Source organism: Corvus cornix, chromosome 1A, assembly GCF_000738735.6.
Source record: "Corvus cornix cornix isolate S_Up_H32 chromosome 1A, ASM73873v5, whole genome shotgun sequence".
Classification (NCBI taxonomy): domain Eukaryota; kingdom Metazoa; phylum Chordata; class Aves; order Passeriformes; family Corvidae; genus Corvus; species Corvus cornix.
The window spans coordinates 53,798,212-53,812,908 of record NC_047057.1 but is presented as its reverse complement, the minus strand read 5'-3'; the positions used below and the strand labels follow the sequence as shown (position 1 = coordinate 53,812,908).

The window sequence follows — 14,697 nt, the reverse complement described above, 5'->3', positions numbered from 1 at the left end:
TAGGCCCAAATCTCCTTAAAATGAAACCTTCTGTTATTTCAGTAGCTCGCAGTGTTTCATTTTGCTGTCAATACTGTGATGTTGGCCACTGTACAGCGTGGGCTGCATTATTCTGTAATGCATACCTACTTCACAAAATAACTGGCACAGTGTGGTTCTACTCTTGGTACCTTTGTACCATGCCTTATTTTTTTTCCTAGATATTGTACTCATCTTTCTTCAAATTAAATGAAACTGTGACTAAAATAGTCTTAACTACTGTGTTCTGCATATTTCTTTAGGTGCCTGTTCTATATATACACAAAACATATAGTCATCAAATTAGAGCTACAACAATGTAACACCCATTTGTATTCACCTGTATGCAGGCATCTTTAATTTTATAATAAAAAAGAGTCAAAAAGAGGGTATAGAGAAGAACATTCTTCTGGTTTTCAGAGCATACCTGGCCATTTATTGTTGTCCATGCTCCAGGCACTTTATCATGCCCTCGAATCCAATTGTGCAAAGCTGCTGCAGGTTGGTCCCAGGAGATCTAGGAAATCAAAACATGCCAGGATGCATCACCACACCTTCCCAACCACAAACAAGATCATCTAATGCAGTAGGGATGCTTAGATAAAATAATTCTCATATGGGTATTAAATTAATTTTAAAATCTGTGGTTTGTTTATATGGCCTGTGTTGGGTTTTTTTCCTGGAACCAGAAGGAAAGGTGCCAACACTTGCTTTTCCTGACATCAAACGTGTTTCTGGTAGAGAATTTCATACGGCCTGTTGGCAAACAGAGTGATCTTGACTCAACATTTTATTCACATATATGATGACATATTAAGAATCCACTGAAATTGCAGCTGCCTCTTAGCTGCCTGTACATGATCCCGAATAGGACACAGTTTCTAAATACAGGTAACTGCTGAAAGGAAAAAGGAACTTAACCTAGGGCTCCATTATGTGCATCCTAGGAGGTATCCCAGGAAAAAGAGGTGAGGAAACAACTCAGTTAAAAATCATGTTAACTTCATATTACTGCTACTGTAATCTGAGTTAATAACTTTTCTAGTGCTCCAAAAACCAGTGTTACTTCACACTACCTCTGCATTTTCCTTTTTCTGGATCCCTTCATATGTTGCCCCTTCTTTAGGCTGAGGTATGCGAGGGGCCTTACCATCAGCAATTAGATGTACAGCTTCCACCTATGTGAAAAAGTAAAAGATTTAACGTTAGCTTGGTTCACCTTTTTTTCCTCAGTCATACTTGGGAATGACAGCAAAAGACTTTCTGCCACAAGGTGAATTGGTTTGGGTTTTTTTTAAACCTAGTATTTCCAAACCAGTGCTGCCCTGATTAAAAATGTGTATTTGCTTGAGCTTCTTTGACAAAAGAAATAGCCTCCAGAATTTCATGGGCGTACCTAGTCACCAAATTTAGAACAGCTGCCTGAATTCTCCAGGACAAGAATGTGGCTCAGTATGATTGCGTTCAACTTTTACCTTTTTCTTTCTGCAATAAGTTATTTTTCTGCATTTAAATGGAGAGAGAAAAAAAATCTCTAAAGAACAATGCTGAGTACTTTTTGTGCATTTTCTTTTATTCACTTCAAAAAAATACAAAAAATGAAAAGCATAGAAAACTCAAAGCCAATCTACCAGGACTCTGAGCTTCAAACACCATACTGCCCTTTATTCTTTAAAATCTCACACCTAACTTTTTTCTCACTGAGCCTTTAAAAGATTTTGTCTTGTGAAAGCATTTAAGAAATCTATGGAAAGAGCCACATTCTGAACAAATTTAACTTCTTGCCATCTGTGGAAACAGAATACGTTCTGCCTGCTGTCAGCAACAAATATTCTGAGGTCACACCCTCAGCTGTTGTGCAGCCGCACAGCTCCAGTGAAGTCTAAGATTTGGCTGAGTACCACAACCTCTGTCTTTCCAAATGCAAATATCTTGTCTATATTTCCTTTACTTTCAACCTCTTTTCCTCTTAAAAAGCTGGTATTTAGAACAGCTAAACATACCATAGCCTTTATTCCTTCTGGGAAGAGAAATCGGTTATATAAGTCATCCACAGTATCATTTTGGCCAACATCACATTCTCGCTGCAGAAGTATTGGTCCAGTGTCCAGACCATCATCAGCCCAAAAAATAGTAAATCCTGCCTTCTTATCTCCTTGAATTAAAGTCCTGGACATAAAAAAAGACTTACAGTAAATACAGACAAAATTAAATTAGTTGGGAATATCAACTCATGTGTTACACATTTTCTTCAGGAAGATAGAAGAGAAAATCCTAACAATTTTTGCTATACTTTCATTGCTCACTTCACAGTCAGGGACCCACAGTTTTGACACTTTTGATGTGTGGCTTCCACAAAGTGACATAAGAAATGCTGCAACTGAACCCCGGCAGTCTCATATGGTTCATTGTGATAATTATTTTAAAAGTATTATTAGTGGTAAGACACTCAGAGCAAAAGGTGTGCAACAGTCATGACAGAATTAGAAAGACAGAATTATCTAACAGAATATTATCTTAATAATTCATGGTTGTTTACTCTAATTAGCTAAGCCTCATGGCTCATCTGTAGGTCAACAAGGGAAGTACACTTGTCACACAGCTGAAAAAGAGTTAAACTCAGAGTGGAAAATTATGTACATGCAACTGTTTAAGGCAAAGTTATTAAGGGAATTAAGGCTATCCAGCCAGATTCTCAGCTGCTGTGCACGAACATAGCAATGCTTACAATAGACCTATGCTGTTTTACCTCGGCTCAGGATCTGCCTCTGCATCAGAAGGGAACTTCAGCCACCTTAAATTTTCCAGCTCTCCTTTGGCACGTGTCTCAGAATGATGGAAAATCAGGCTGAAGTGTGTTTAAGGGAACAGCCAGAAATGGTGAGAGAAATATGTCCTGCATGGTTTTAGCCATTTGTCTGCATGCAAACACCAATGCTATTTTAAGTAATACATATCTCATGTGTTCCCTTGGCAGTCCTTGTTGTAAGAGAATCGTCTGAGATCTGACTTATACACAGGAAAATTCATTATTAATTTTAAGCACTGAAAACTACATTATTAAAACGAGTGAAGCCCACATATGTGCTGAACAAGGGGTGAACTCCAAAGACAACTGGGGAAGCTGGCAGGTATAATGGAAGCGAAAGCTTGCAGAAGTTTGGCTAGCCCATATCAGATCTTTCACATATTTAAGCAGCATTTCTTCTGCTTTTTATTATGTAAAAATTCCAAAAGAGCACTCTAGTGAGAAATGGATGTCCTCAGCACGGAGAAGAAGGTTTCATGGGCAAATGTCTCTGATGCTAAATAGGTGACAAGATAAGAACTACTGTGTGCCCCCTCCTCTGTCCACCAGCTCCCTCCACAAAGGGCTGCTGATAACAGAGTGGCAGCAGCTGGAAAAGACTATAAAGGAAGTGAGTGAGGAACCCTCTGCACCCCAGGGCAGTTGTTTGTACCTGGTTATGTCTAGCCACGCCTAATTCTCAAAGGCTTTCTTGGTTATACTGTGCGGATAAAGGGTCTGATCAACACCAGGGCTGTAGCCACGACATGTGAAAGTAGTGATTAGAGCAAGGGGTGAGAGGATGAAACAGAAGAACAGTCAGCCAAGGCCAAATCCTAGTTTAGTTTAAAGGCCTCGGGACAACAGCCTTTACCTGAGAAGGGCAGGAGCAGATGGATGCCTTTTGCAGAAGGAATATGCAATATAGAGCAAGACACAGTGATACAGCACTGCAATACATTCCCGTTTCTGCAAACCTTCATCTCAAGGACTTCCTGAAAGAGAGTTTGTATCTACACCTTCCTGTGAAATACATCTTGATGAGCTTATCCATGAAAGCACCCTTTTAGAGCTCTCTAGACATGAGGTCCCACGATTTAATAACATACTGCATGGAGTAAAAGTACCTCCTTTATTTGGTAAAATCCTACTACCTGATCTCTTTGCTGGCTTTCCCCTGACTTTTGTTTAGAATGAGCAATCATTCCTTATTCACCTTTCCATGTCTTTCATGGCTCAACACACAGCTAGCATATGTCCTTCCCAATGACCTCTTTTCCAATCTGAAGACTACATCATTTGTCTCCAGTCATGTGAAAGCTGTCCTATACCCTTGTCCTATCTTAGCCTTCCCTGAACTTATCTAGATCATGTTCCAGTTGAGATGCAGACAGTGTTTAAGATCACAGAATCACAGAATATTCTGAGGTGGAAGGGACCCACAAGGATCATCGAGTCCAACTCTTAAGTGAATGGATCCTTCCATGGTGTCTTTTCTGAGTAAAAACAATTGACTTTAATACTGCTTACATATAGTCAGGAGGGTTTGCCCCTTGTGTGCATTGTGTTATGCTTTTTAACTTTGAATTTGACCTCTCATTTTCTTATTCTCACATTATCACATTTACCCGTTTGCACAGAAAGTGTATTCTTTATGACAAATTCAAATCAGAGTCATTGATATAAAGTTTCCTGGCTTTCTCTTTCAGCCTTTTTAAAACTGGTATTGCTTTTGCTATTTCCCAGTCACTTGCATCAACATAATCTTAACAAACAGAAACGTTGCAGGTTGTGTCAAATCTGTAACTTCAAATTTGCTTAAGTCCCCTGGTCCTGACAAAGATTCTTACTCATTCATCAGTTTACCTAACATCTCTTTTACTCACAGTTCAGCTCAAGAGAATTGTTTTCACTTATTCTGCACAAAGAAGGACTGTAGGATAGTAACATCTTAAGCTCCTCCATCCTGAATACCAATACAGATTTCCTACTGTGGTATTCTCTTTGATAAATACCTTTGTTAAATCAAACACCTCTAGCACTTACATACCTCACACCTTTAACATATTTGGAGGAATTGTTCTTATTAAATTTTGTGCCTTAAAAAGTTGGTTCTTTGTTTCTTTGCTGGACTGTCTCACTCTCATTTTCCACTGACTTTATGCTATTTTACTTTACACACTTGGACACAACTGACACTTTTGGAAGGATTTCCTTACCTCTCTAGTAGTTTCCTTAACACCTCTGTTTAAGTATTTCAGCTTAGTACCTTTAACAGGAAGGATTAAAATTAACAAAACAAACCAAAATTTTACCTTGAATCCACAACACTGTGGGTTCAGATAATCACCATGCTGCCTGTAAGATTCTTTTAAAATTGTTTCTTCATATTTAGACAATTTCTTATTGAACTTAGACCCAGTACTAATGTCATTTCTGTTGTCACAAGAATGCCAGATTTGAATCTATCATGGTCATTATTGCAGTGTAGTTCTTTCAGGGTAACGATTCGAACCTACCTTGTGCATTGCTCTGGAGGACAGTGAGATAGGGTTTTATTCTTGTGGGTTCTCTTCTCTCTTCTCCCTTCCACTCTGTGAAATCTTAGGCTTTGTATCAAACCCTACTGTGATAGTTATCTAGTGTTTGTGGGGATGAGCCACAAGGACAGTGTCCTGCTTATGGAAACTCCAGATTGTTGATCTGTGCATGTGAGTAAAATATATGAATGTACACCACTGATCTTCCCAGAGTAACAGCTGAACTCACATTGGAAATAATAATGAATCCTAGGTATGAGGTGCAGTTCATGTGCCAAATAGTCAGCTGCTCCAGAGAAGCTCCTTCAGAGAGTTGCAAGTCAACAGAGCTGTGCCAGCACTTACAAGAGTAATGGGTGCAGACCAACATCCTAACATGACAAACACATCGTTTTGATGCACAGAACTCACCAGTTGATTGCAGAAGCTCCTCGGTGGCGTGGTAGGATGGATGGATGGTAAATAATAGAGCCATGTTTTGGGCAGTCAATAACATCCATGGGGATAAACTGTGTACAGAATGGAAGGACATTTAGCTCTGCTCCAACTGATTTGTAGGCTGCAACTACTTCCTGGATAGGCTTGCCTTTAGCTCTCCATCTGGGGAACTTAAAAACAGGAGTGCCGTCCTTCTCCGCTGCCAGTGCTGAGGGGCAAGAACAGTATTATTTTTTTCATTTTGTGTTAAAAATGCAAACTGAGTTCAGAGGCATATTGCATGACAACTCAAGCAGATCATCAAGTGTGTGACTACAGAGGGCCCTTCTGTATGCTGTTAAAAAACCTTTGTGCTTGGATATATTTTATTCATTACCTCTTTGATTCTCATTCCTACATCTTATGTCAATCTCAACTTTCAGTTCACTCCTATGACTTGGCTAGTAAGTACCAACGAAAGCAGAAAAGAATGATGAATGTTATTGACTACTGGACAGTGATGTCTCATTTCTTGTCCACTCATTACATTTGCCTGGAACTGGTTTGGTTTAGCAGAACTCAGTTTTCTACTTCAGCAATCTTTATGTGAATATGACTATGTAAATCTAAGATTCACTTATGTCAGCAGCATTTTGTCACGTGGTGCAAATAATCACAGATGCTAGCGGACATCAGTAATTTCTTCAAAATTCTGTTTACTGACACCTTCTGGGTATGCTTTCATTTATCTGTGAAACACCCAAAACTAGGCTCAGAGGTGAGAAAAAAATGCAGTAATTGCAGTGAGAATCTTAAGATGGTTGATAAATTCCATTGCACAACCACTTAATAACTTACCACAGAATGGGCTAGTAAAGTCAAATTTTATATCTTTGAGTTTTAAGTGTAGCGGGAAAAAAAGGAAAACAAGAAGAGGTATGGAAAATTCACCTAATTTAATTTCTGTTTCTAATTTAATTTGTATTTCTAAACATGTATTTATACTTTACTTTCTCTTATTCATTTATGAAATTGAATCTTGAGCTTGACCTGAAGCATCTTTAGCCTGCTGACTTAGGTCTTAAGTAAATACTAAATTAAATGTCATTCCATAGAAGTTAGTGTGTACTGAAGTTAGTTTTAGCAACAAAGACTGTAGCTGTCTGAGGGTACAGAAACTTTAGAAAACATTCATTTGAGACTTAAGCTTTTGAGTCATCTGGAAGTAAAAAGAAATTATCTAGCAATTTAATTACCTTTTTTTTTCCTTCAATCAGGAGAGATTGGACTAAACTAATCCTGTAGTTTTAGTTAAAATAAATATACGATTGAAAGATTGGAAGATTTACTTTGTTGCATTAGTTAGCGTAATAACTGTACAAGAATCATTTATATAATGTAAACAAGTTATGCTACATTACATATAAAATTTTTATATAATGTAATCCAACCAGACTTGGATAGTCAAATTTCCATTTTCTAAGCTAATAGTTGCCTCCTCTAATTCTTCCAAAGTGTGATTAAATCTTTTAAGGAGATAGAGTTGAGAATTACATGCTAGTCTGTGAGCACCATAGCACCGGTAAGCAAAATTTATGTTTGATTCTTCCCTTATGAGAGTTCTGTAAAAACATGTCAGGACCAGACCAAAAAAAAACCCCAAAAACCAAAACCAAAAGAGACTTGAGACAGCTCATGGAATGTAGTTTTGATTTCAGATTATCCATGAAGGAACATTCCATTCTGGCACCTCTATTTGCTAATCATATTAACTCACTGTCTTTGTGTCACTGAAAGAAAAAACAAAGAAAAGTGACAATTCAGATGGTTTCAAATGATCTTCTTTGTCATGCTGGGTCCTGAATACAATGAGTAAAATTCTGTATAAGCAAAACTTCTTTCTTTAGGAAGCCTAGAAAATCCTTACGCAGCTCGACACTGGAAAAAGGGAGAGCAAAGCCTCCTCCAACTTTTTGAATGTGTTTTTCATAGTCCAAGTGGAAGAGGAATAGTCTCTGCAGGTACACTGCCACATGCCAGCTTGTCAAAAATGGCAGAGAGCCAGGGATAAACTCTCTTGGCTCCATGTCTTGAGTCCCAGCCAGCACAGTGAAGAAGGTGACAGACATTTGCACTGGAATACAGGCTCAGCAGCTATTTGCTTTAAGATACAGATCTAGTTCAGGATGAACATTCAAATAAGGTATCCAGATTAATTTTGTTTTTCCAATATCTTAATGTATAGCTCTGCATGGTTAGAAACAACTTCTGAGGTTGTTTTTTAAAGAACTGGCAAACTGAAAGGGTTAAACTGTTTCTGGGACCGGTGTTTGTTAAGGCATAGTTCTTGTACTGGGTTTAGAGTAACAAAGGCAATATATGCAAGTCATTCCCATATAGATAGAACCTTCTCATGGAAAGGCAAGTTTGTTATGTACATCTGCAATTTTAACATTCGGGTTAAGGTTACACTTACCCAAAGGATCAGCTTGTCCATTCTTGTCAGGCACAGTGAAGACGCCCACAACTTTATGTCCCTCTTTTCTCAGCTTGTTATAAACTTCTTGTCCAAAAATACTTTGACCTATAAGGGCTAGCTTTAGCTTCTGTTGATAAGCCTGGTAAAAAGAATTAAAACAAAGCATGTTCTAGGATGCAAAGAAAATATGTTGTTACTTACATTTCTCTCATGCTCTTTCTTTATCAATGTTCAGTTTGATTTAAAATGGAATAGTCTTTTCTAACCTAATCACCTTTGAAAGAATTTTTTTTTTTAAATTAATGACAAGCAACATACAATTCAGAGAGACTATACTTCACATAAAATATCATCTGATACTGTGCTTTTTTATAATTTTCATTAGACAGACCCATTGCTTCTTATAAGAGGATCCATGGTCTGATCCATAGTCAGAAATGCAAATGCATTTTTCGAAACATACACAAACCACTTTTTCTAGGCATGGTTTATATGCCTGGAACATGCCCTCTAAATCCCTATAATTAAACAGTGGTATATTTTTTGTGGTTAACATGTACAGACTAAAGAAGACAAACTTGCATTGTTCCTGCAAAGCTAAAGGTGATGATCATCCATTTGACCCTCCTACAAGCAAATAAAGGCACTAAAAGTGAGATTCCCTTGATGAACTTCCACTGCCTGCTGCATTTGGATCCCAGTACACTGGACATGCGATTTAAGCTTCTGAGCAGGTGCAAGTGACCACCTCCATTTTTTTAAAATTTATGATAGTTAGAATCACAACACTATGATGATATTAGAATATCAGATACTGCTATGTTTTTCAAGTAATTGCATCCTGAGAAAATTACTTTTTCCCTCAGAGTCCTTTTAGATTTATGTGACAGCTGAGCTCCTCTCCTACCCTACCTCCAGTCCCTCACCTCTAATACCTCATTTTCCCAAAACTGGTACTCCTGTAGCTGCAAGAACTGGATTAGGGTACTGAAGCAAGCAGGCACTGACATGAAAGAATGTGGCTTATCCTTAACTGGATCTATTCACTGGTCTACTTTATAGAACTGCCATGAGTCTTAACATAGGTTCAGGAGGGAGCAGGAATGAGCATGAAAATATGGCAGAAGGGTGGAACTGTCTCTATATGCATTGTCTTTGCACTTTTAGTCAGCTTTTGGAAAATGAAAACTGGAAATTTTTGAAAAACAAATGGAGTATCAGACCTGGTTAAAAAGGAAAGGTCCTCACAGAATAAACAGAAAATTTATCCTCCTCAAAGCTGAATCTGGTACAAACTATTGCTAGACTCAAACCATATAGATCCCTCCTCTTAGGAGGCCTGAATGAAAGGTAGGAAATAAATCCGTGTAGTCCTCACCTCTATTCTTAACTTCATTTCTCACAACTGGACTTTGACTTCCATTTTTTCCTTATGACCCATTGGAGGAATCAAAGCACTGTATGAATGTCTTCACCACTGACATTTGTTTTGCTTCTAAGTTGGCACTAGTATGTTTATCTCCTCCCTCCCCTTTCTTAGGGTGTTGGGACATGAGGATACTTTGACTGAGTGGGTTATTGATTGGATAACAAATGGTCTGCACTGCCCATCAGATCATAAGACAAAGAGAAATGTCCTGAAAAACAGGTTACTCAAAACCACAATCCACTGCAATTCATTTCACAGCTGACATATTATGGATGTATTTTACTGGTTTCAAATTACATTTTTGTTGTACAGCTGGCTTTAGAAAAGGGAGTGATGAATTGGTAGGTTCCATTACAGGAATATTGAAGCTTGCTTTTTATTTTTTATATGAAACAATAGAAAATAACTATTTGTACCAGAGACAATATTTTCCCTCACAATGAAACTCCATAGTAAAACTGTCCTGTATTGCAGCATTACTCAGCGCTAGTGCCACTGCAGTAGAAACAAGCAGTAAGATACAAAAGTGGACATAACTCCTTGCAAAATCAGACTGTTATAATTGGCTGGTAAAAAGCGTCTGTGAGACTGATGATGATAACCAACAATGCACAGCTGGCAGCTATACCAAAATCAGTCCACTATTTTGATCTTAATAAACACAAGACCTCATTCTGAGTTACCATGAGCACAACTTATCCTTGCAAGCCTTATCCAGCAAGGCCAAACAGATGCAGATAGTGCTCATTAACAATGCTTTATGATGGATGTCTTTACCTTTACAGAAGAAATGTTTCTGCATTACAAAAAACAATTATTAGATTTTCCCAAGTATTTTAACTATAGCAGGCAAATTGGAGAAAGATTAACCTGCTGGATCACTGAAGATGTTTGGCATGGTATGAAATCCTCTGATTTCTGTACTATGCTAATTTACAGTGGTAGCCCAATTAGTATATTGAATGAACATTAGAAATAGTCCAGATGAGAATTACTTATTCTACTTCTGTCCTTCTGCTGACATCTCTCAGTAAGAACACAAGACTGGAAGGGATCTTCTTAGCTAATAAATCTTCTCCTCTGCCGTCACAAACAATCATGTCATATGATTGCTTTTATAAATCTACCTGACCTCCTTTTCAAACTATTTTTGAAGTAACCACTGCTGTACTCTCCTGCTTCTCTGATACTTGGACAATGTTCTTGTAATTTTAAGTCCAAATGTATCACCACTTTAAGAGTTATTTTTTCACAAAGAATTTATTCACAAAGTCTTAATAACATATGGATCCTCTATTCCTAAACTTTCAGTTCATGTTTCCCAGTGAATAAATCTGATTCTCATATCACATGGAATGGCACATCAGTTCCAGTTCCAGTTCCTAATCATGAATCGCTATAAATCAACATACTTTCAGTAAAGCTACACATGTTTAATTTGTGCTAGTTGTGGAACTGAATCCACAAATGGTGACAAGCAAAGAGATCACAGTCCGCAAATGAACAACAGATAAAAAAACCCCACCAAACCCAAACCAAAACTGGCAAGACTGAGAAGATTGCAGAGTGGGTAAGTCTGTAGTGCACAAAAACATCAGTCTGGCAGTAAATCAGCTCTGCTGTCTCACACTTACAGAAAGTAACTCAAATGGGGACTGGTTTCAATTGCAAGATGGATCTGGCAACGGTGCTGTGACCAGTGATTCTTGAGTATATCTTTCCAGTGAATGGTACATAAGTACTGCGTGACATCTGGATTAGAGTGGTCATGCATCACCATACACTACCATCAGTAGAAAGCAGGAGACAAACCCACAAGTCAGCCATGCACAGGATTTCTACTGAGTAAAAAGAGAAGAAAGAAATCTGTGTGGAAGGGCTTGCATGATCAGACCATAAGCTCAGTCCTTCATTTTTTGTTTTATTTGAAAAATTACAGTTGAAGAACTGCATGAGATCTTATAGCCATTCATATAGTCTTTTGAAAAATCTCCTTACACATTTTTACCTAAGGTGAGTTAAACCTGTGGAAGTGGGAAATTCCCGTAGAAGAATTTAATGTGGACATAACACCCAATTAAAATGGAAAGTTCTATAAGATGATACAGAAAAGAAAAACAGTTTGGTGTTTTCTGTCTTACAGAAATGGCACATTTTGGCCAGTGTGCCATCACTAGCATTCATCACAAAACTTTAGAAAGGAATTCTGTTAAAGAACACCAAAACAATCTTGGTTTTGAATAATGTGCTAAATGGATACTCCATCATTATCACTAACATACACAGAGATTAAACTTTATTGCTTCTGACAGTGATGTTAAGAGAGTATATTAGATTTCTTTTGCAGTTGTCTGGCTGACTATGAACGCGTAGCATGCATGAGCATCGCATGTGAAGGTTAACGGTCATGTAGCATCAGAGTGGATCTTTGGCTGCACTTTGGTAAGATTACCCAATTCCTAGTTATAGTAAACAATGCAGTTCAGGTGGTTTAGGGAGATCTGGCCTTTCTTTTATGGTTAATCATAGAATAACATAGGTATTATGACATTGCCACCAAAATACAAGACTTTAGAAAGTTAGTTTTCACTCTGCTGTAACTCTGTTGTTTTCACTGTCTGAACTTTTAATTTCTTCTTTAACCTTCTATTTTGTTTATAACAGAATACAGATAACAGTGATTATGTTTTCTTGACTCAAGTACTCATGATTTGAATGAAGAAAATAAGATAAAGGTAGAAGCATAAAATCCGAGGAGTGTTTGTACAAGCAGCCTTATCTTGAATGCTCAAAGCATCTGAAAGTTCACATGTGTTTCACCACCTCAATACAAAAGCACAGATTTAATTTTAACTTCTATATTTAATATTCTGTCCATACAATCTGTTGATACCGTCTTGGAATTTATTTTACAATGGTTCATTAAAAGTTATGCAGTATTTTAATGTTTGATTCCATTCTAATTCTTTCTTTCCTCCAAAGCACTTAACCAAAAATAAAACTAATAAGTAGAATTAGACGCTGAATATATAGCAGCCTGGAAAATGCTGGTAACTATATTGTCAGGTTCTAGTTCCTAGAAATGGCAGATAAGTCCAACACCTACATTTTCTTCCCTAAGAAGAGCCTAAAGTGACATAATCTCTCCACAGGAGAATATTTATTTCTTGGGTAAAAATAATTTTCTGTTACTGCCTCTTTTGTATGTGCATCTAACCTTCAATTGGTTATAAGTTTCTAATTAAAATTCCTAAAAATCAAGATTTAGTAACTGCTACTTGGCTTACAAATGTTATATCAAAAATATTACAATATTTTACTTAGTTTGCATAAGAATTTAGTGAAGCTAAAAATACTTGAATGTTACATCTCTTTTAAATTATCATAGAAAGATGCCTCTTTTGAAAAGCAGTACTGCAACTTTATTTCTGTTGAGATCCCCCTACATGTGCTAAATTCCAGTGCCTGCAAATAGAAACCTATAGTAGAGCCCCGCCCCCATCTACATACACACCCAGGGCAATGTGTTCCCACCGTTCATTCATTCGCATTTTTTTTGGCACTGCTGGTTGCATTTCCGAAAAGCTTCTGTTAAAGCTCCTTATTCTAACGCCTTCCATGCAGATACCCTCGGAGGATTGCTGTCCTCACACGAAACTGAGTAGCCAAACATGAACCAATGAACAATCTCTAGGAAAGAAAAAAACCCCCCAGCCTCATTCAGCTTGCCAGACCAACACATCTGGTCAGTTTGGACTGGACAAGGCTTTCAGGGAGCGGTTACTTGAAGGAGTTCTGCAGTCTATATATGTAACAAGACATAAAGAAAATGGCTTGAAACAAATGAGCAGAGCTGTAAAACACTAAACCACGGGGTGCAAAGGAATTTAGGCCATCAACTTCAACCCTGAGCAGCCCACCATCCCAGAGCTATGAACCAGCGATAAGAAGGTCACAAACGAAACAGGCCGGAGCGGGGGGATTCTCTCTGGCACTGGAAACGAACATGGTCCCTTCTAACTGAGAAGACAGCCTTCAGCTTCTCGCAGGGCAAATCCAGCATGACGGAGGCAGCGAAGGGCTGCATCACATTGTTCTTGACACACGATTACGGGGCACTATCACAGCAACGCTGATGCCTGTTCCCTGCAGTTTCCAGGCACATCCCTGCAAGATGCAGCGCCAAGATGATGGCTGCGATCCCGCTCGCCGAACAGCCGGGCAAGATGCAGCCTCTGCACCCACACCGAGCCCTTTCCCGACCCTCCCGTGCCTGTACGCTCTTGACTATATCCTCGGCAGAGACAATACTCATCACATCCTGGAAAATACCCGCTCCCGCCATCCCCCTCCTCGCTCGGCCCCTGGTCGCCCCTCGACCGGTTCGCTCCCGGGCTCGGCACGGCACAGCACGGGGGGACCCGGGTCCGCGGCCGCCGGCCCCGCGCTACTCACCGCGGCCGTGGTGCAGATGGTCCGCAGCAGCCGGGGGCTGTCCGCAGCATCTTGCGGCCGCCCGGCCAACACCGAGCCGGTTCCGCGGCGGAGCGCGCCTCGTCTGATGCAACCCGCGCCGATGCCGCTGGCACCGGGCCAGCGCCTGCATCCGCGGCGGCGCAACCCCGCCCGGGCCCGCGGCCACCGGGGGGAGCGGGGCGGCCCCGCACCTGCCGCGCCCGCCGCCCCCTTGGCGCCGGGGAACGGCGGGGGTCGCGGGGCCGCGCGGGCTCGGAGGGAGGCGAGGGAAGGGAAGGGGCGGGGAGCCAGGCGAGCGCCGCTGCCCCCCGCTCCCTGCCGTGGTGGCTGAGCCCTCCCGCTGCTGCCGCGGGGCCCGAGGGCAGGGACGAAAGAGTGGCGTGACGGGCTCCCGGTCCGCGAGCACGGGAGTCACAGAATCACCGAATTGTTAGGTTTAGAAGGGTCCTCTGGAGATCATCCAGTCCAGCCCCCCTGCCAGTGCAGGGTCACCTAGAGCAGATCACACAAGAATGCGTCTAGGTGAATTTTGAATGTCTCCACAGAGAGA

At 39.9% G+C, this 14,697-nt stretch overlaps 1 protein-coding gene across 1 annotated transcript in view; it reads right to left on the bottom strand.

Annotated features, from left to right (window-relative positions):
* The window catches only part of ALDH1L2 (aldehyde dehydrogenase 1 family member L2), a 29,030-nt gene extending 14,723 nt beyond the window's left edge, over window positions 1–14,307 (bottom strand). The window contains 8 exon segments of the mRNA XM_039571323.1: window positions 446–535; window positions 1,095–1,196; window positions 2,022–2,187; window positions 5,758–5,992; window positions 8,240–8,381; window positions 14,127–14,167; window positions 14,170–14,215; window positions 14,218–14,307. Of these exon segments, the coding sequence (XP_039427257.1) occupies window positions 446–535; window positions 1,095–1,196; window positions 2,022–2,187; window positions 5,758–5,992; window positions 8,240–8,381; window positions 14,127–14,167; window positions 14,170–14,215; window positions 14,218–14,277 (882 nt within the window). The 5' untranslated portion in view covers window positions 14,278–14,307.
* Window positions 14,308–14,697: the final 390 nt, after the last annotated feature.